The sequence below is a fragment of the Ptychodera flava genome, chromosome 2, assembly GCF_041260155.1.
Source record: "Ptychodera flava strain L36383 chromosome 2, AS_Pfla_20210202, whole genome shotgun sequence".
Classification (NCBI taxonomy): domain Eukaryota; kingdom Metazoa; phylum Hemichordata; class Enteropneusta; family Ptychoderidae; genus Ptychodera; species Ptychodera flava.
This window is the reverse complement of record NC_091929.1, coordinates 5,449,974-5,474,285: the sequence shown is the minus strand read 5'-3', so window position 1 is coordinate 5,474,285 and position 24,312 is coordinate 5,449,974. Positions and strand designations below refer to the sequence as shown.

General features: G+C 36.5%; 1 protein-coding gene across 1 annotated transcript; it reads right to left on the bottom strand.

Annotated features, from left to right (window-relative positions):
* Nucleotides 1–7,801: 7,801 nt before the first annotated feature.
* LOC139123948 (uncharacterized) lies at nt 7,802–21,264 on the bottom strand. The gene is made up of 8 exons (XM_070690098.1): nt 21,189–21,264; nt 20,403–20,611; nt 19,632–20,033; nt 19,062–19,209; nt 9,860–10,188; nt 9,333–9,444; nt 8,820–8,947; nt 7,802–8,038 (listed from the first exon to the last, which is right to left on the bottom strand). The coding sequence occupies exons 3-8, from the start codon at nt 19,977–19,979 to the stop codon at nt 7,802–7,804; spliced, it is 1,302 nt and encodes a 433-aa protein (XP_070546199.1). The 5' UTR covers nt 19,980–20,033; nt 20,403–20,611; nt 21,189–21,264.
* Nucleotides 21,265–24,312: the final 3,048 nt, after the last annotated feature.

Sequence of the window (24,312 nt, the reverse complement as noted above, 5' to 3'; positions counted from 1 at the left end):
GGGATCGATACCGCTTAGGAAAGGATGATTCTGCCAATACTGCAGTTCCAGGCTATTTTAATTCATTTCGATTAGCACTTGTATTTTTGCATTTAAATTCAAATCTTTGGGTCCGCAGTCCAGAACTTCACCACTGCCTTTAACCAGTGACTGTGCTGTGATTGGAGAACTAGGTAATATTATGTTAATCCAGAAACTGTTGACATCTCCAAACTACAAAACCATCAACTATGGTGGCCGTGCATTTTCATACGCTGCACCCAAACCATGTAATGCACTATCAATCGACATCACAGAATCCCAAACTTTTAAACTGTAAAACAGAAAACTAAAAACGTTCTTGTTCTCCGGAGCATACAGTGTGGTTTAGCTATTGCCCACAGGGCTAAATATTGTTTTTAGATTTTGGTGCTACATAAACTTTGATGGCTGATTGATTAATTGATTGACTGATTGATTCAATTTTAGCCGCAATATCATGATGCCAAGAAGGTGCATGGTTGAACCTCGGTCGCTTGTAGTAGTAAGGCACACGACGGACAGTCCCTGCGACAGTCTTAGTGAGTTCGCCGTGTACTGGGTGATTTTGAGACGGCTGTACTCACTGTACAGTCTGACGCCCTGAACGGTGAGTACATAAGTTTATTATAGTACACCTGAAGAACTTCCAGTTTTGGAAACGTGATGCAAGTTTATTAAGATGCATACTGTACGTACGGACCAATAATATTATCTTCGTGTGTGTTTTTTCCTTTGTTAACGTTAAGAAGAAGAAAACACTTGATTATAATGCTGACCGTCATATTACCATCTCCTCGCTAAGGCAACCGTAAATTTAAGCTTGCGACATCACAGAATCAATGATACAGTTTCGAGCCAGCAACAGAGAAATGTGCTACAGGTCTTCCAAACTGACTGCAAACCGATGACATTTTCTTAGATATTAAGTTACATCTTTGTGTGTTCTACGTATTAAGGTAGAACGCACCTCGGGGACAGATATTCGGACTCTCAAACTTTTACAATTCACTTCTGATATACCACATGTGGGGGTTCATTTTAAAGCGCTTGGTGAAAGAAAACTTTTCACCGGCTTAGTTTTTCGAAATTCGAAAATTTTATTTTTCTCCATAGAGTTAACACAGGGATGGCGGCCATTTTGAATTTCGAATATCGGTAAATCTTGGGTAATTTGTTTCTCTAGTACCAAAATTTGCACGGTGACCCCCTATTTTTATTCTTGATTTTGAAAGAGAATGATTGAAAGATTCATTGAGGAAAGTTAGAGCAAAAGTTTAAGTCTTTCACTTTCGAGGTGCATATTACCTTAAAGTAAATTTAGACTTGGGAAGGGACGACAGTTCTGTCAAAGTGTTTCCCTAATTCTGCGATTTTTCGACCTCTAAACTAATTTGCAAAGAGAAAAAAGTTGAGTCTTATATTCAACAAAAGTTAACAAGACATACTTAAAACATGCTAACATTATAATGCAATTAAATGGTGGAATTTTTCTGACTTTATTAATATACACATCAATAAAATACATAACTGTTGTGTTCAAACTTCTCATCAGTAAACGATGCATTTCTTTCCCTTGCTGTTAAGGAGGTGACACACTCCTTCAAGACTTTATTAGCTTCTTAGACTGATATTTACGACACCTTGCTAGACGTTATCTCATTGATGGAAAATCGAATGTGACTTAAACAAGCAAATACAACTGATTTATTATAAGTACATTATGAACACAGACAGAAACATATGTGTAAATTATTATATTAAAGTAGAATGCGTCTCTAAGATAATAGACATTCAGACTCAAATGTATTCTCACAATTCTGTTCTGATCCACCGTTTGTCGGGGCTCGCATAGTTGAACGCTATTGGAGTAATAAAAAAACATTCAACGACTAAGTGTTTCGAAATTTGAAAATTTCATTTTTACATGATTGAGTTAACATAGGTATGGTGGCCATTTTGAAAGTCAAATACGGCAAATGTTTTTAGGTTATTAGTTACTCTAGAAACTTGGTTTGTTGAGATAATGGATGAAGGTTTTAATAAGGAAAGTTCGAGCAAACGTTTAGACCACTTTCGAGGCGCATACCACATTAAGTTATATAACAGGTGATTTCGAAAATAATTGATTATTAATAAATACTTGTGCCATAAATTGTATGTGGTTTGATTGTTGGATGAACAATTTAATATTTAATCCTTACGTACTATGTATATTGTACAATTAAAGTTACGCCCTATAAGTAGTGTCACAGACAAATATAGACAGACTGGAAACGCGGCATGCCTTTTGTTCCATGGTCGTCTCGGTAGACTATTTGCTTTTCATATTAAAATGAGCTTCAAAGGTGTTAAACTTTTTGGAGGCTTTGTTTGTGGTTGATAATTGCACGAGATTATGCGAAAAATACGACGAGATGGCATCGTACTGCCAGTCGCGTAGCAACCATAGTTACTTTGTGAGCTCTCAGGCCAGAAACACTGCTTCACGCCAATCAAAACATAACACGCCAGCAGATTCATAAACATGTCCTTCCTTGACGCATGTGTAAAAAAACGGTATGACTGACCGTAAACCATTGAGTAAAACCAGAAAGTATCGATTCGATAAAAGACTTTCAAATTTGTTTCAAACACACTCATTATATATTCATAAAAATATGAGAGGAATTTTTAAAATGGTAAAACTCACTTTCCTGAAGCTCAAAACACACCCGTTTCGCCAGCACGTCAATTCCGCTCAGCACCACACGACAACAACAACACAAACTTTGCCGAACATACTTTCGCTTAACAATTGGCGAAAATCAGAAAATTACATGGTCGGCACTCTTCGGAAAGAGAGACGAGAGACGAGAGCAACCTGAGGCGAGGCGAAAACGGATGGGTTACGTAACCGCTTCACGCCTTAAACAATACTCGTTGCGAGTCTGTCTATGTTTGTCTGTGGTATCGTTTAAAACGCTGCCCTGTACAAAGACAGTACCAATGCACGCGGTGATCGACACTTAGACAGACACAATATCAAGCTTTGCTAATGCAGTCACAGAACTCTAGATGAGTCTGTAATCTTGTCTGTTTGAAATAAATTTTCGTAAAACGAACTGAACACATTTTTTGAGCTTAAGACGATTTCTCGATAAAGCTAATTTCGAAAGGAAGGAAGGTCGTGGAGGTAATTCTGGAAATGGGAAACACGGAGGAGATCAAAATGATCAGAAATGGTAATATTACTTTGAGGTAAATCTACTAATGTACAATGGCACACTAATCAAGAAGACTTAAACATCTAGACAAATATTATACACTGGAAGAGAATATTATGCTGTGTATACGGTCGCAATTCATGAATCAAATGGGTGTACACATAAGTGAAGTGGGATGCATACAAATGTATGCACTTGTTATTTGAAAGCTTATTGGTTTGACACCTTTTCGTGAAGAACGGTTTCTGATATTGAATGATCAAAACGATATAATTTTGTTTGAACATTACAGCTGGCAATGAAATGCTTCCATGGCTTGAAATAAAGAACTGAACTAAGAAAATATGAGTCAATACACAAACGATAGAACAAAAAGTGACGTTCTTATGATTAACAATACAATTATACGTGCAATACAATTTCAAAGTTATTGATAGAATTAAACGTGACAAAACGCTAAAAATCCATGTGAAAAAACATGTTATTTTGATTACGAAGTGAAATCAAACACACATATGAACAATATTCCACTATGGCAACTTCGTTATTCAGTCAATTGCTAATATTTATTAGAAAAGACGGGACAATAAAACATGTCCTTTCAAAAAAACTGGAAATGCCATGAATTTAGGCCACCCAAAACACTCTCAATTGACTGATTATCAAGTCTTAAATTAAAGCAGTTGCACATGCAGTATCACTTGTCTGAGCGGTATTAGGGTAGTCTATTTGACGAAATCTTCAATATCCAGTCGATAAGTCGTCTTGACGACATTTCAAGCTGTTAATAGTAAGAAAAATATGACTGAAGTAAAAAAAGTTATCTTGACATTTTTTTTTCACAATATGGTCGTTCTGGTGACGTCAGCGAGTACACCGTATTGGGATCCCTCCTCATGCAAACATTCCATCGCTCATCTTTACATTCATTGATTAAGCTGTGCACAGACTATACCGAGACAAGTTAATGTTGGTCAGAGAGTATACGGGGGCTATCTCCAATGGAAATCCCCGACAAGTATAGTCACTGATAATTAATGACATATTTGTGTATTTTCCTCTCTAAATTGACGGTTCGTCCACGTCCGAAATCATCAATATCCAGTGGATAAGTCGTCTTGACCACATTTCAAGCTGTGAATAGTAAAAAAATATGAGTGAAGTTAAAACTCAAGTTATCTTGACATTTTTGTCATAATATGGTCGTTCTGGTGACGTCAGCGAGTACACCGTATTGAGATCCCTCCTCATGCAAACATTCCATCGCTCATCTTTACATTCATTGATTAAGCTGTGCACAGACTATACCGAAACAAGTCAATGTTGGTCAGAGAGTATACGGGGCTATCTCAAATGGAAATCCCCGATAAGTATAGTCACTGATAATTAATGTCCTATTTGTGTATTTCCCTCTCTAAATTGACGGTTCGTCAATGTCCGGTTTTGCCATATGCTTTTCTTCACAGGCCGTGAATTAAGAAAATAATTTTTCTGTACTCCCATGTCAATGCTTCAACGATAAACATACACGGTATTATATGCTTTTCTGTTCCCCTCTCCTTCTTGGAAGCTTTATTCTGATGTGCAAATGACAGTCTCTTTCTCTCTCTCTCTCTCTCTCTCTCTCTCTCTCTCTCTCTCTCTCTCTCTCTCTCTCTCTCTCTCTCCTCCCCTCTCTCTCTCTCTCTCTCTCTCTCTCTCTCTCCTCTCTCTCTCTCTCTCTCTCTCACCTTCTTATAGAAACTCCGTTTTTACACAGTTACATTTGTGAATGTGGTCAGATGATTGCACAGGCACACAGTTGATGTCAGGTTAGACATTGATGAAACCTGGAAGGGCAGCGAAAGTGTTCGATTTACTGTACGTTAGAACACCTACTGTTCAATCATATAAAACTATCGTATGTACAAAATTTGTTATGTTGCAAAGAGAGAACGCAAACATCCTAGTTTTAAACCTGAGTCATATCTATTTACATGTACATAATACACAAACACAAACTATTAGCTTACAGGATGCAATACAAATTGACAAACGTATACAATTACTTTACAACAGGATCAAAAGTAGAAATGAAGAATCTATCATTTCTGGTCATAAAGGCAAAGAGTATTGCCTTAGTGTAATGTACATCAATCACTAGTGAGTGAGAACAAATCATTTTTGGGCCATAACTGCTCACACCAACTGAAAGTACACACACACACACACACACACAGATATATATATATATATATATATATATATATATATATATATATATATATATATATATATATATATATATATATATATATATATATATATATTATCTCCAAGTATTTCGAACGAGGATTTCCACCACGTTAACATAGGGGCAGTATCCCTCCGAGCCGGTAGGCGAGGAGTGATACAGCTATGTTGTGGGAAACCCGCGTCTTCGATGACGTCACATGAGTGAGAAATACTGGGAGATTATATATTTATCACATGTATAGACCCACTTTTTTATTTCCACTTTTCCGCGCGATGTAATTTGGACCTTTATTATGTCAGCGTGGCGGATGAAGTTGTACGGCATCAGCTGTTACGTTCACATTCGGACGCACGTTCCTCTCGATGCGTCAGAGAAGTCTCTCGCTGTCAGATTTTCCGCGCAAAACTTGAATGGATATAGCCGTTATCATCGAGGACAGGGGAAAGGACGATGATATAGTATCTTCAGATGCATTATTTTATTTGAAGGTAAAGTGATAATGTAAAAAATGCATCGAAATTTAACCCTGTCTTGCTGTTCATAGCGGTGCTTATACGTTGTTTACACTGTACGATTTGAATGAACACGCTGTGCAATGGTGCTGTCGTCATTTTTACTGCTGTCAGTTCCTGACTTCGGTCATAATAAATGAATAAAACCACAATTGAACTGCATCACATCGTTCTTGTTTGTCATTTATGCAACCACACTGTACCTAGGAAAGTTATATTGCTCGAAACTGGCGAGGACTGGAGGAGTACGATGCCGTATGAAGATCGTACGTTCGCATATATTCTCAACGCAATGGACGTAGTTTGAAATTGAGAGGAAAAGTATATCATCGTTCGTTGTAATTATGAATGGAACTAAAATCATAGACAATCAAAGTAAACAAAACGCAACAAGAAAATTTTAACATTTGGCATGTAATGTTCATTCGATCTCGATTTTACTGGTGTTCATGAAAACACTTCATTGTGCCCGCGGCTCCTATCGAGCTGTCGACGAAGTTGCACTGAAAACCGCGTTTGCCGTACGTTAGCTACAGTACACATTCTCGCTTTATAGCCTACCGCACAAGTTCAACGGCAAAACAACAACTTGCCGATGCTAAAAATTTAATCCGTCACCTGACAGGATGAGATGTTGATTTTGATACATCATATTCTTAATATATATGTTGGATTCTTGTTCGGTGATAAATTGGTCGATTTTGAGCGATGACTCGGCTGTTACGGCTCGTGACGAGATAGTACAGTACAGTGGTAGTAGCAAACGTAGGGAGCAGACGACAGTGAACGCTCTCGTTTTCCCCAGTAGAAAAAAAAACCAGACAAACTTTCACAATCGCTACCAAAAGCCTTGACGTTTTCGCTATTTATTACCTTTACCGCATTTTTCAGTAAACTCCTTTATGCCCACTCAATTTCATCTGCACGAGAATGCTTACAAACAAAATCAGTAGAAAAAGTGCCAACCCCTTATACCCCTATTTCTGACGTCGGAAGTAGGGTTATAAGGAAATCCTATAAACCGTATACCTATAGTGTGATGTCACACTATAGGGATAACTGGGTCTGTGTATGTGATATATATATATATATATATATATATATATATATATATATATATATATATATATATATATATATATATATATATATATAATATATATATATATATATATATATATATATATATATATATATATATATATTAGAAACAAGGAATAATCAGGTGATCCCCAGTAGAGCGTGGAGTGGAGTGAAGATAGTAGAAACTGGATGGATTGAAACACACTTCCACACCTGGTTGTTCAGATCATGACTTCTTTATTTCAATCCATCCAGTTTCTATATATATATATATAATATATATATATATATATATATATATATATATATATAATATATATATATATATATATAATATATATATATATATATATATATATATATATATATATAATATGTACGTTGCAATGTTTGACAAAAACTAATTTTAACGTTTTGCAAGTTGTTGTGCAAATTTCATTAAATATGCCACTGAAATGCAATTATCGAAGTCACAAAATTAAGGTTCTTGAAATGATAGTGTACCTGGCAACCGTTTCTATTCCATGTACTAGTTTGCTTGTCCATGTACGTGCAAATGATCTCTTTAACAGCCATCGAGAACTTAACTTCCCGTTCTGCAATTGAATTCAGAAAAGCCTATTTTAGCGAGAGAATATTAAAAACACTTTACAGTTGACAATCGCACACGAATTCATGATAATATTATGTACAGTTAAATCAAAATCATAATGAAGGTCGCAGGAAATACGATTTGAACGTGTATGTTACTTACTCCCTGGAATAGTGAAGGTCAAATAGTAATCTCCAGTTGTCATAAAGTAGTCCTCGGGAATGAAAATTTTCGAATGGTTTCCAGTGAACTGGACACTAATAGAGAACTGGTATCCACGGTACTGATTCGAATACTTGACTACGTCATTGAATATATATGACGTGGCATTTCCATAGAGCGGTTCCGAGTTTTCAGACATAATGACAACTGCATGATCCAACTTCGACACCTGGAAAGGGAACGCATTGGAAGGTTAAAATGAGAGTGACATATAAAACATAAATCAAATTATATATTTAAAGCGATTGGAACTAATTTTGGATAATTTGATCTTCATTTTTCCACATATATCAAAAATGTTAGGTGTCCAAGTTGAATGTTGCAATGTTACAAATTACGCATGAAATAAGTGAGTAACTTAAAAAGGAAAGAGGCTGAGGTTACATTTGCAGATTAAATTGGCGCGAACTTCACCATCCAATTATATCAAATTAGTTCTAATCGTGTTCTTTAAGGGTTTTGTTAAAAAATCAAAAGCAAGGGTGTAGTCAAAGCACTCGCGATCGTAAACATAAATGTCATCTCGAGTATGCAGTCACCTGTGTTTAAGATTAAAAATTAAACATCAAAAATAAAATTTTAGGTCTAATTATATCTACCTGCCTATCAACCTACCTTTCTACCTCGCAACATATTCCTACCTACCTATCTTCCTGCCTGACTACCTACTTATCTACCTTCCTACATACCTACCGACCTATCTACCTACTTACCTATCTACCAACCCATTCACCAACCTACCTACATTTACCTACCAACCTAAATAAATATATACATGAACGCATGAATACATTTAAGTAATGTACAGTACAGTACTGTACAGTACTGTACTGTACTGTACTGTACTGTACTGTACTGTACTGTACTGTACTGTACATCGCAGTAAAGTACAGTATAGTACTGTAAAATACAATACAATAATGATAAAACATTGTTTAGGATAGACCCACCTTGAAAACTGTTCCGTAGTATGTGACATCATCCATATCGAGATAGAGACCGTCAACTAACTCATGTTTTTCATGGGCGGGGAGGTCACTCACGAACATAATTTGAATTTCTTCCGTTGTATTGCTCACTTTATGCATAGAACAAATGTGAATGATATCAGTTAAAAACTATAATCGAAAATTACCAAAATATATGGCGATGGTAAAACACATAGCAAAATGATGAATATGCTGGTTTTCAATTCCCTGCGTGAAAATATCAAAAGTATAATTTGTTCCGATCCTTACTTTTAGTTAACCTATAATGCTTGCATATGAAACAGTCGATGAGCGAAACAATCATTTTCCCCCACCATAAACAACGATAAACATGCTGTGTTATTCATGCCGTCTTGGATATAGATACAGTAAATATGGTTCACTCTGAACTACAGAAGATATTCATATCTCACTTTCGGGTGACCGAAGTAGAGAAAGTCAAAGGTTGCATTGCATTTCATTTGCTATTTATACCTTCTATTTCATTGCCTTCCCTGTCAGTGAAGGACAACGCCAGAACATCATATTTCGAAGATACATTTCCACCATTATCTCTCTGCAAAGATCTCCTTTTGAGACGTTTCACCTGTGTGAGATAATGATTGAGTTATCAAATTTAGTTCCTGTTTCTATTGAAGTGTGCTAAGTCAGTAATAATACCACAGAGTGCTAATATTCGAACTATCTCTACTGAGGTCATCATACTGAACACCGTGATGGCTTTTAATCATGATGTTAATTCGCTTTCGTATAGATTTCTACTATAATAACCGTTGACTTTATAAAAAAAAAAACTTATACAGATGGACTTCATCATAAAGAGGCTTTTTATTTAATTTTTCTATCACTGACTGCAAATCGAAAACTGACCTTGCCGACATTATTCTTCAAATGATATCGGAGAGATAATGATCATTCTAAAATAAATACTATGTTGCCCACCATGCCCTTAAAATAATATCTTGTAATATTTTGATTTTTAATTTACAAAATATACTTACTATCCTGTTCACTGAGCCAGCTTCCTCTGTTAGATTGAAAACAAGTTTGTCATCTCCTGGTAGAATAAACCCATGCCCAGCGCCTACTTCTATAGAAGAGTTGAACAAATTGCTTCTCGAGCCACTATCCAAATTTAACAGTAGGGATGATGTTTCAAGTAGCACGGGGCCAGTACCTGCTTCTTTGTTCAGAAGTACAAATGTCGCAAGTTTGTCTGCGGTATTCAGCAACGAATGTATGAAGGCATCTGTGTCGTCACCACTGCTCACGACTTCAGGGAATGCAGACAAGACGGCTACAGCGACGACGTCTATTGCAACTAATACATCTAAAAGAGGGCAGATGTTAAAAGAAGGCATGGAATATATCTAGATATTATGCGATGCATATTGAATCATCTTGTTAGAATATTCATCTTAAAGTGTTAAGTTGATTTTCAGAGTGATAGTTGGGGCGGGATTTAAGTAAAAATTATTTTTGCTATTGAATGTGACATTTTGTGATGTCATCCACACGTAATTGCTTGTCGACCGCATTCAACCGATGCATTGCATAATTCGAATGACTATATGTAACACAGAGTCTCTAACTATGCAATTAAATTGAAACACCATAACCTGTCATGGTAGTTCTACAAGAAGCATGTGCAGTTAATGAGACCAACCTATATTCATTTTTTTATCATTCATAGAGACTAAATTCTTAAAGTAGGGTCACCGGTAGCTAACGTCTGATTATGAGACACGAGACGTGACGGCGAGTACCGTTCTGCCCTGGACAAGTATGCCCGGCAATAGAGGGCGCTCTACTCTCGACACTTAAGGCATCATTATTTGATTGTTTCGTCTTAGAAGGGTCAGTAATACTAACTTTTGATGACTTTTTCATTATTTTTATTTTTATGCCGACTGTAACTTCTTATTCTACAACCATAAAAAGCTGAAACACCCACTATTGGGTGTATCAACTTAGCGTCTATATGTTTAAAATGCATTGTTATTGTTGACATTTTATATCTGCTCTGGACCAGAAGGATTGTGCCAAACTAAATCGGATTGTAAAGTTAGCATCTAAAATCATCGGTGATGATCTTCAGCTGCTTGAGTCGCTTTTTAAGACCCGTGCCATTAGGAAATAAAATTCCATAATTAGAGACGTTACTCATCCAACATATATATTATTTGATTTGTTACCGTCAGGCACTCGATATAGATCCTTAAGAACAAAAACCAACCATTTCAAAAATAGCTTTTATCCAACAGCTGTTTGAATTTTAATCGAGTTGTAGTGTTACTTTTGGTGTCTTTTTTAACTTGTCTGTGTGTTACATGTTTTTTTTTTGTTTTTTTTTTTTGCCTGAGCTCTGCAGACCTACCCAAATTTCTATTGTGATTTTGTTTTTATACAATGGAAATAAGGTGTTATTATTATTATTATTATTATTATTATTATTATTATTATTATTATTATTATTATTATTATTATTATTATTACAAGTTTAGGGGCTATAAGTATTATATAGAAATCTAATAACAGTAATAATCTAATAATCTAATAATCTAATAACAGTTCATTGAAGCTGTGGGAATTCTGAAAAAAGAGGTGTTGTTTATTTTAATTTTGTCAATAGGGGTGACTTCTAATTGTCGTACATATATTCTCTCCGCCCAGTTAGGTGTTCCTTTTGACATCACTACCCTTATGAATATTCATATACTTGCAAAAACTGACAGTCGCTGTGTCTGGCAGCGCCTGCTCACAGCTGCTGAGCTGCACAGCGTAGGCTTCGAATGCATGCCCATCGTGGCAGTCGTGGGCATGTAGAAAACAAGGCACAGCGACTGTGGAGAGTCTATGCCAGTGTAATTGGCCTTGTAAACGTACCTTCTATGTTTGTAGTTGTGGCGAAAACCATAAACCCTCTCCCTATGCTGACGTTGTTGGTTTTGTTTTGTTCATGTGCATTAACTGTAAGCAATCAAGGAAGTTTTGGGATGGAAATAGAGCAAAGGCATGAGCTTCCATGAGATCTGTGCTACAAATATAACTTTACGCATGCCCACTCTTTTGCCAGTGTAACCTGCCAATATGAGCGTGCGCAGTTGAGTGAACGTGCTCGTGAATGTGTAGTCTGCACACTACGTCTCGTGTCATTCAGCTTTGCATGTTGACAGAAACTGGAATTACTGCGGAGAATACTTTTCAGGACATCACATGTGAGTCTCTAAGGTAACAAGTAGGACGTTTAGGAAATCTTTTCAGAAAGTTCACGCCGCCTGTGGTTATAGTTATACATACCTGGAGCGTATACAGTATTCTACTGTACAGTGTACATATTGCCGGATAATATGCGATGGAATTTTGCGTTTCACGTCGTTCAGTCATTCAGATGGAAATGCTGCCCTTCTCCAAACTTTGAAAAAAACAGGGTGACAGATTTGGAATGCTAACAATTGTATATCAAGAATGACGTAATTTAATGAGAAGACATTTGTATTCGAGCACGGCTACATTTTTGATTCGAGAACTCTCATCATGATGGACCGTGGTTGTATTCAACAATCGAGAGGGCAAGGGTGAGTCGAACTTTTTCCTATGTCCATGTAGCACTTGTGCAAAAATAAGCGAATCCACAGGCCTTTGGCGAATCAATAAATGCGTTTTTCACCAAGCTGAAAGGTTGAAAGATCCGTCCGTCACTTTGGGACGAGCTAGATAAATGCAGTCAAACCCAGCTGGGCAAATAATGTGACTTTGTTCTGGAAATTACGAACACGACATGCGGTGGAACTTTGCAGCAAAGCTTCAATATCTGTACTGACGTACTTGAATGACTGGCACAGGAAACAATGGCCAATAAAAACGCATTCTCGTTGCATTTTGATAATGTATCAATCACAATGACACAGAAATTATGCCTCCTCCTGGCAGAAGGGCCATGGCCAATTTTTAGCCCTGCTACAGTATGTCTCAGTGCTGAAAAGGCCATGTTGTTGTCAGGTTGTCATGGCGACTTTTAAAATTTACACACAACTCTGAGAGTGAAACGGGTTATAGGTCACAGAACTTTTGAGTCCCACTGTCGTCCATTATACCTGTTTCCTTGGGTATTAAAGGTGTGGAAGTATACACATCATAAGACTAGAAAATTCACTTCATGGGCAGAATCTCGTAAAGTAGCCTTTTCTTGTCTGGTTAACAAAAAAAAGATACCCTGATCTAAAATATGCATGGTTTTAAATAAAAGCTGTGGTTACTGAAATGTTTACTATGGTAACATTAAACAAAAATGAACATGGAGTTCATACTGTTATAAATACACTTAGGACAGCATTTGCATAGTAACTGGAATTACTTTTAATGGACTTTGGACAAAAATTGAAATTTTAAAACGCAAATAGGGTACTATGGAAAAACAGGGCAGTAAAAATGGATATCATGTTTGTCTTTCTAACCCGAAACAACCCTTTGGTATAATATTTCTGTTGATTACTGGATTTTTACACTGGATATTTGGTCTTTCTAACCCAAAATATCCCTTTGATATAACACATTCTGTTGATTCCTGGATTTTAGGTGGAATCTTTGAAAAACTGGAATTTTAACTCCTGAATGGTTGCCATGGAAACATCTCACATTAAATGAGTGTAATTCTTTTGGTGTTCTAACCAGAAAAACCCCTATTATCAATTTTTACATCAATCAATAGTTCTTTAATAGGAATCAGGGAAAAAGTAACGTTTTCAATCCAATAATAGTTACCATGGCAACTCAAAACATTAAAATAAGTCTGGTTTTTGTGTTCTCTGACCCCAACTCCCCCGCTAGATAATTTTCATATCAATCAAAGTAACTTTTCATTGGATATTAGAAAAACTGAAAATTTAACCCCTAAAATGGTTACCATGGAAACATGGGGCAGTGAAATCGATATCATATTTGGCCTTTTCGACCCAAAATACCCTTATGGTGAAATTTTCACGGAAATTGAACCTATTATTATTCGCGTTATTATTTCTATATAATACTTATATTAATTATTATTATTATTATTATTATTACAAGTTTAGGGGCTATAAGTATTATATAGAAATCTAATAACAGTTCATTGAAACTGTGGGAATTCTGAAAAAGAGGTGTTCGAATGCAGGCCCACAGCGACTGTGGAAAGTCTATGCCAGTGAATTATGCCAGTGTATTTGCTGCAAATATACCTTCACGCATGCGCACTCGTTTGCCAGTGTAGTCTGCCAATATGAGCATGCGCAATTGAGTTTACCTGCGCGTGAATGTGTAGTCTGTACACTACGTCTCGTGCTATAATCTTGTCGTTGAGCTTTGCATGTTGACAGAAACTGGAATTACTGCAGAGAATACTTTTCAGGACATCACAAGTGAGTCCCTAAGGTAACAAGTAGGATGTTTAGGAAATCCTTTCAGAAAGTTCACGCCGCCTGTGGCCATTTTGTGGAGTATAAGCTTATACGTACCTGGAGCGACGGTATACAGTATTTCTACTGTTGCCAGATAATATGTGATGGAATTTTGCGTTTCAAGTTGTTCAATCATTTAGATGGAAATGTCGGCCTTCTCCAAACTTTGAAAAAATCAGGGTGACAGACTTTGGAATGCTAACTCTTGTATAACAATGACGTAATTTAATGAGAAGACATTTGTATTCGAGCTCGGCAACATTTTTTGATTTGAGAACTCTCATCATGGCGGATTCACTGAAACAGTGAGTATTCAACAACTTTTTCCTATGTCCATGTAGCACTTGTGCAAAAATAAGCGAGTCCACAGGCCTTTGGCGAATCAATAAATGCGTTTTTCACCAAGCTGAAAGGTTGAAAGATGCGTCCGTCACCTTGGGGCGAGCTAGATAAATGCAGTCAAACCCAGCTGTGCATAGAAATTTGCCATATGCCTTTGTTCTGGAGACGACCGGCCGTGCGGTTGAACTTTGCAACAAAGTTTCCATATCTGAACAGACGTACTTGAATGACAGGCACAGGAAACGATGGCCAATAAAAACGCATTCTCATTGCATTTTGATAATAATGTATCAATCACAATGACACGGAAATTATGCCTCCTCCCAACAGAACGGCCACAGTCTATTTTTAGCCCCGGTACAGTATGTCTCAGTGTTGAAAAGACCATATTGTTGTAATGTTGTCATGGCGACTTTTAAAATTTGCATACAACTCTGAGAGTGAAACGGGTTGTTTATAGGTCACAAATCTTTTGAGTCCCACTGTCGTCCATTACACCTGTTTCCTTGGGCATTAAAGGTGTGCAAGTATACACATCTAAAGACTAGAAAATTCATTTCATGGGCAGAACCTTGTAAAATAGCTCTTTCTTGTCTGGTTAACGAAAAAAAGACACCCCTGATCTTAAATATGCATGGGCTACCAGCCAGTGTCACCAGAATATGGTTGCCCAAGTGGACTACCAGGAAAAAAGTTAATTTCGAGCCCTGGGTAATATTTAACATGAATTATTATGAATTATTATGAATTTATTATTATTATTATTATTATTATATTATTATTATTATTATTATTATTACAAGTTTAGGGGCTATAAGTATTATATAGAAATGTAATAACACTAGTTCATTGAAGCTCTGGGAATTCTGAAAAGAGGTGTTGTTTATTTTAATTTTGTCAAAAGGGGTGACTCTCATTGTTGTACGTGAAGCGCAGAATTATACATAATACTGTACGAAGAGAGGGACATCATTAGGCCAAGGAGTAATTAAATGCTTGTCGGAAAATTGACACTAAGCAGTTTAAAGCGATACCCAGCAGGCCCAGACTTTTAACTTGTGTGCGAACTTTATGGATACACATTCAATCGGAAGCCACAGAACAGTGCCACAAACGGCAAAAATTAGAGAGGCACCTTTTTCATCATATAGGCAGAAATCAATGTATTATTGCCTATTTGTATTGTACGGTGATTGTTTAACAGCACAATGGCAAATTAACTGTAATGTTATTAAAAATTACTTCAAACCATAACATAAATGATCAAAACAGGCACGTGCATATAGAATAAAACATTTTGTTTTATTTCTTGAAGTGACAAGACTCAAATAAATTACATGTACCGATAACAAAGTTTCGGGCAAACATCTTTTACAAAATCTCTGAATATCAAAAGTAACTTTTCCCACAAAGTTGCATTTTAAAAAAGGGACAAATAAAGAGCTAAACAAAAAATATAGGAAACGAAAGGAAAGGTACACAGAAACTGAAAAAAAATACAAATTGAAATGATCAAATACCTTTATTTTAAATACAATATGAAAATACAGACAAAACTAAAAAATGAGAAATACTTGAAATCAAATGGACACCTTGCAACTTCCAGGGTCGTTGTATTCTGTAAATAGATAAGCAAAATAAGGTTATTTACATCTGTACTTGTTAGTATATATACTAAATCATAATGAAAGCATTTAGAAGTATTTCATTCTTATTTTCATGCTAAAAATTTAACTTTTCCAATGATATTTCATGTAAGATAAAATTGAAGGAAGTTTCATTTGAACATGTGAAAACATCCTAAAATGGTAAGTTTACATTGAATTCATCATTACAGATACTGGACTCACCATAAAGATGACTTTTCAAGCATCAATTTAAATTGAACAAGTCGTTGATGGCACAGTCCCCACTTGTTAGTTGGTACTTTAAAAAAGTCCTCAGAGAGGATAGAGTCCTCTTCATGAATTAGGTCTGTGATAAAAATACTGTAATACAGATGGCGCTCAATGGCCATGAATGAGTTCCATGGTGGTGAAAACATAAAATCAATGTAGGCCGCCATCCTAATTACAACAGGTCATTAAGTGAGTCAATGAGTAATTAATCGACAGGATGTTGCGAAACATTTTTGCATACTATCCTAACACTCACAAATTATCACCGGTACCATATTTCATAAAGTTTGATGGAGTATTTACAACACTATGAGATCAACAGCTGTACCACGTTTCATCAAATTTGACACAGTAATTGTGGATATATAACTCTAATTAGGAAAGTTCATTAAATAAGCAATTACAAATTAATTAAAATGACACTGATAAATGCCTTTTTCATTGTTAAAGCAATGTAAGCTTAACAAGTGTACCAAGTTTCATGAAATCTGATGCAGTATTTCTCGACATATCAGTCTAATTATGAAACTTAGGTAATTGACATGATACTGCTACACGCCGTTCAACAAATCAATGTGCATATGTATGACATAGGTCAATGTCCTTATACCAACTTTGAATGATACTGGTGCAAAGATGTCTGAGTTATGGCTCTGTACATGAAAAGATCATAACAAAATGGCAGCCATGCAGCCATATTTAATCTTACTGTCTAAAAAATCTATATGCATATGTATGACACAAGTCAATGTCCATGTACCAACTTTGAATAAAATCGGTTGAGACTTGCCAGAGTTATGGCTTTCGACATGAAAAAAACCATAACAAAATGGCCGCCATGTGGTCATATGGGATCATATCGTGAAACAAATCGACATACATATGTATAACATGAGTCAATGTCCTTGTAACAACTTTGAATAAATCGGTTGAGATAGGATTGAGTAATTGCTCCGTACATGAAAAAATTGTAACAAAATGGTGGCATGGTAGCCATATCATGTTCATATGTATGACATAGGTCAAAGTCCTTGTACAAAGTTTGAATAAAATCCATTTAGACGGGCCTGAGTTATGGCTAAGGACATGAAAAAATTGTAACAAAATGACTGCCATGCGGCCATATTGGATCATATCATGAAACAAATTGACATGCATATGTATGACATAGGTCAATGTCCTTGTACCAACTTTGAATAAAATCGGTTGAGATATGCCTGAGTTATGGCTCCGTACATGACAAAATTGTAATAAGATTGCCGCATGGCAGCCCTATTGGATAATGTTGTGAAACAAATTGATGTGCATATGTATGATGAAGGTCAATAACCTTGTACTAACTTTCAATAAAATCGGTTGAATCATGTCGGAGTTATGGCTCTGTACATAAAAAAATTGTAAAAAAATGGCCGCATGGCGGCCACATTGGATCATGCATATGTATATATATTGGACGTGCATATGTATGACATATCAAGTAATCCTTGTACCAAGTTTGAATGAAATCGCTCCATGTATCTCTGAGATATCTGCGTGAACAGACGGATGCATGGACGGACAAACGCACACACTGACACACACTCGGACATGACTAAACCTATAAGTCCCCCCGGACGGTATCTTGGGACTAAAAATACAAGCATCAATTTAGTAAAAATATGATTCATAGAAAGAACCAGATTTCAATGTTTTTATTTACATATTGGTTTGTTATTGACTTAATTAATTTGTTCTTTACATGTTTATTTTATCATGATTTATCTTTACTTTTATCACTATGGCCATCATTATTTCACGTTGCTTATTTGGTTCTGTATGAACCCCTTTGTGTTTTGGCACTTTCACATGACTTGAATTGGTCATCACATGATGCTCCCTTACCATAAGTTCCAATTTCTTTAAACCATTATGGCCAGGTACTTTACTATACCGGTCCATTCCCTTCCTAATCTCATGATGGATACTCTCTACACCGTTCTGTGAGGAAACCAAAGCCAAACCCTGTGTTTTCAATCTGAGGGATGACATGATCTTCTAACATATGCATTTTGGGGGGTACACTTTCATTAGGAAAGTGTTCTCTGTAATATGCCATTAAATGTGATATGTTTGAACTGAGAATGCTAATATATTCATCTGACATTCTATTGCTTGTACTCTAAAGATTATGGCAGGCTGCAAATTTTGAAATATTGGCTTATACAGACCACAAATGTGTGCAGCCTGTCATTCAGCTATGGGCATATTCGTGCTGTGGTCCTGATGACGCTCTTGCACAACGTTTGAATGTTTTCTTCCTGAAACACAAAAGATAAAAAAAGGATATGATAACTTTCTTTCGAGAAGCAAACAGAGTTGTTTCACTGAAAGTAGGTCAAAATAATGTAGACGAAATACATCTTCTGTAGTATATATATAACACACAATAAATCTGACATTGAAAGCTTGAAAATCCTGACAAGCAGAATACTGAACCTTTTAATGACTTTAGCACCAAACAGTTTACAGTTGTAAAACACATACTTTACAGCATTTGTTCACATGATTTCCGATGAATGCCTGCCCGTGGTAAGAATGACGTCCAACACCAAATGACTGCAGAGCTTGGTCAATACCGCAGACTACAAAACCACATTGTTTTGGCAGTTTCGCTTTTACGTCTGTAGCTTCAGATATCTAAGAAAACAAAGATAACACGTGTTGTCTGGAAATGACTGCACTACAAATGTGCACAAGCCAAAATTCTGAAAATGCAGCATAGACATGACTGTGCACTTGAGATTGACAATGTTATTGCTTATCATCACAAAAATGATCTTACTTCTGGTATCAATATGCCATTTTAAAAGATGAAGGAGACCCTCTGAGATCTCAGGTTGCTAGACAGGTTATCTGTGGGTGTTCTCACATGATACAGGCTAAACAAACATTACATGTTTATTTAACATGGCAACTATTCCAGTTGATAAAAAGTTTGACTTGGCTAGCAACTCACTGCCACTGAAATTAATTGCGTCTCACAAGATTTCAAAATTATCACAAAATCATGTATTTTTATTTTGTTAATGTAGTATGGTCTTCTATTAATAAATACTAACCTTCCTGTCAGCTTCTTCACTGAGTTCCTGCACTTTCTCCTGGGCTTTTTTAACTTTGCCCAAGGTCATTAGTGGCGGTCTGCCATCATCTTCACTGTTGTCGTCATCATCATCATCATCATTGTCACAGTCATCATCAGCAAGGAGAGCCTTTTCAACACTATCAGCCAAGGTCTTAGCTTCTTCTTGGAGTTCTTTCGCTTCACACTGTAATGTCTCGACTTGTTTCAACATGGCTACATATGTGTCAAATCCAGCAGGCTTCAGCACGGGTTCATCAATGTCATCATCTCTCTCCAGAGTCGTGATGATCTTGATATCCAGTACTGCACAGCTAGCTTCCATCATGGTGAAAAACTTTTAAAACAAGCCGGGACTGATGTGCAACCCTGGGACTGCAACCTGTGATAAAATAAGGGCTAGCACATGTATCTTTTACTTTAATGTATGACAATATCTTGTAACTTTCATACCTACCTATTTATGAAGAAAACACTACATACAAATATACAACAACTAGATTGATCACAAATGCTGACATATGTGCTGGCTTCATTGTCAACTTGTTTTCGCATATAGCTTCACTAATAAACTTCTATTTGTGCACACCATTTACATTATGGACATAGTGGCATGCATACATGTAGATAGGTCACAGTGTGGTCTGTTGAACTTTTCAGAGAAAGGTAAAGTGAACTGATTGAAACAGAACACAGCTATATGTTTAGTTGGTCAATGGAAGCAAAGTGGATTGAATTGATTAGTACATACTCTGTGCAGTGGTACATTGAAAAGTGGCTTTCTGACACTATTGTAGTGCTGCATGGCATGCCTTAGGTTTCCACCAGTTGAAAGAAATTCACTGTGACATTTTCTGATATCATCAAGGTTTCTCATCTTCATTGATGACAATAGTTGTTCCTCCTTCAGCAACTGTGCTTGTTCCTTGCTGATCACACAGCATACGCAAAAATATTTCCCTAAAATATTTCAATGTGAGGAAGACAAGGAACAAAAACTGACATAATTACTTAAAAACCTTAGTAGGTATAGACATGACTGGTGTTCATGAAGTCAATTTGATGTGCATGTGTGAACTCTTGGAGAGGATGTACCTGTAATATGCAAACTTATCAATTTAAATATTTATTTCAAAGAAATTCATGGTTACTACATTTTGCATTGCCAGTATACATATTAATACTATGTGTAAGAATTAAATTGAGAAATAAACACAAGAATTTCTACAGAGGAAAACAATCATCAAGATCTGACCCACTGTGTACCCCTTCCTTAAAATTTATCTGACTAATCAATGTTAGCTGTGAATGTCTTAAGTCAACGAAAAACTACAAAATTATCATAATTGTGTTCTACAGCATATCATACACAATGCATGCTGATTATTAACAGTCACACATATTGCAAACTGATAGGTCAAGGATGTACACATGTAATCATAGGTAAAACTGAAGTGTACACCATAAACTGCCTGTCCTGTCAGTGTCTCAACTTTTCTTATGTATAAATCATAGCATGCAAGTATACATTTCATACCATTTGGTCCAGACAATCCATAACTCTTGGCCAGATACTCATAATCTCCCATCATCCGTGCTAATAGTGTCTTGTCACTGAAATAAATCAAAATGGAATGTAAGACAATTGTCCACACCATTCTAAATTAATGCCCATGTTTCTACACATCAATGCATTTTGTACATGCAAGAAAACAACTTTGCCTTTTGTACTATTTAATGTAGGTATCATATTTATGCTGCATAAGTTTGGTCAGATTTGCACATTGTTTTTCAGATTTTTGGATCAGCAGTATAATGCATGTATTAAACTTGGATAACCAATATGTATGTATCTTAAGTTCCAAATATTGTACCAAAATAGATATACGGTACAATCTGTTCATTGTTTAGTAAAACACAGTATGCATGTTTAGACTTACTTCCACTTTGTGCCATCCAGTTTGTCTACCTGACCTCTGTTAACAGCTAAAGCTATTTCTAAATTGTAATAGGAATCAGGTGCTGCAAATGTACTCCAATCACTGTATTATCTGCTACATTTGGATTACTGATGTTAGCAACTTGGTAAACCATTCTCATGATTCCCTGACCCTTGTCCCCACCTAACTTTATCCAAATTTCACTGGTAGGTATTGTACCATGCCGGGTAAGTTTGCTAGACCTGAAGACACATATGAACAAGATGCAAAACAAACAGTAACACTTATATTCAGTAATATGTGATAACAAGATTACTTATCCACAGTCTTTCTCTACATGATCATAATAGAGTTTGCACACAATCCCAAAAGTCTGACTGCAAGCCTGCTGTCCCAATATTAATACTCATGTGCTTATATACGAGCATATAAGAACAATCTAGAACTTTTATTGACATGCTAATTACTGTTCTAAAATTCTCTCTCTTACACAACTAATTACCAGGTCACACATGTACTACAAAACCAAATAAATTTATTACAAATACAAATTTACAAATTATCATATTCCATGATAGCTTTATCAGAAGAATTTACTCCGAAATCTAACTGTATATTGATATGTGGGTATAGATCAGCAAGAGTAATGCTGGTAAAAAACTCACCTGGCCCTTGGTTTTAACCTTTATCAAACTATCATCACTTCTGTTTGCTTCTATTTTTTTCTTGACAAGTGTTGTTGCCATTTCGTCATACTGTGGCAGCATATGCACCGCTGATACATTCTGCAACACAATTTCTGCGGCCTTTACTGCACATATATTGTTCTGCCTATCCCTTGATGTTTCATCATTTGATGTCTCGGTATTGATTGTGTCAGGGATTGGGACTGGTGTATGGTGGCTTTTGATGGGAAATGGGCTCACTGACGAGAAGCAGTGGTCTCCAGCAATGGAGTGGTAAACATACCGTTCCGTGTTGTGTTGCAGATCTTGCAGTGGCACAACTGACTTACAACCGACATTCCCATAATCACATGTGACTGTGGCATTTGATAGCATGTTTGCAAAGGCAATGGGGGACTTACAATAGATTCACACATAATAGAGAGACGGCACACAGGACAAAATGAAGAAACTTGCAACCACTGACACAAACATTCAGCACAAAACACATGTGGTCCATCACACAAAAGTTGTATTGGTCCATCTATTATGTCTTTGCAAATGGGACACTCCATTTCTTCAATGAGATCATTGAACCACTGTCTCTGCAAGGGAATGAATCTTCTCATCTTTTTCCTGCCCTCTGTTTTACAGCTGCTGTTAGATTTGTAATGCCATAAGTTTCACTCTCTAGTTTCCCCATCTTTCCTGTCTCCTTGCCAGTGATACCGGAAATGTCACTGCCTTGGTATTGACTTGGTCTGCCCCTGTTTTTACTGTCTTTCTTTTTCTTTCCTGCCTTACACAATGCATCACACACCGCACATCTCCGTACTCTACAGTGTCTGGACCATTTCACTACGTGTGTCCCTGGCCGATAGGTTTTGTTATTGCTTTCTGCCTGCTGCCATGAAGCAATGACTCTCTTACAGAGACAACAAAAATTGGACGGGTGAACGTCAGAATGTCTTCACTAAAACTGTACTCTGAAACAATTCTTTAACTCCACGATAAAATTAGAGCATGGATAACTTGTGCCATTTATTTTCCGTGCACAAATACGACACCGGTTTTTTAGCACACGAGCATGAAATTCGAATGACATTTTCACAGTCTAGGCCAACAGACGATTGAAAAAGGCGCCAGAAAATATGCCAGTGTGTAAACAAACCCGTTACCAGGGAGACATGCGTGATGGTCCGAAAAACTATGCTCAACTGCAACGCACATATGGACGTAAATAAAAAACCCACACGCATAAAAAATAACCATGACAAATCACGCCATGAAATGTACAGATTAAATCACAGCGGACACGGTTAAATCGGTTTCAATCTTGTTAAAATTGATTTCATAACTAACAGTGTTCTCCCTAGGATCAAGGGCAAGCATGTCGGAAATTTGCATAAAATTTACATAATTAATTTGCATACATTAACATATATTTGAATACATACACACACATAAAACAGTCACTGCAAATTCATGAAATTGTAGTCATTTAACATGCGTTTTATTTACTTACACACACTGCTGCATGAACATACATATCAGGGGAATAAACAATTAAGTTTACAGGTAGCACCATGAACTGCAATAAATTCATACATGAAAACTGAACGGTCACATCTTGGTTTCTTCAGCAATCCAACTTCAGTTGTAAAAATTCAACTCGTACGCTCATTGCATGGAGAAACGTTTGCGATGAAACATTGCGTCACTTGTTTACGAAATTATACAGAGCAACGAAGCCACACAATCAGGGCTGTGTACCCCAGCGAGTTTTTGAGCACATGATTACGGTCACGGTCCCAATGAATAGAGGGACTGTTACGGTTTACCATAACAGAAAATTCAGACGTATTTACACGAATGATCGAAACCAAAATTTATGAAACCCCAGTCGTTTTAGTAACTTGCCTCCTTAGCGAACCTTAAACGAGACCTGTACTTGAAAACAGCGCGAAAAGCTCAAAACATCGACCGTCATCTTAGAAATCGCCTCACCTGTTTACGTCAAACGGCACTGTGGACATCATTTTGTGACCAAAAGGTT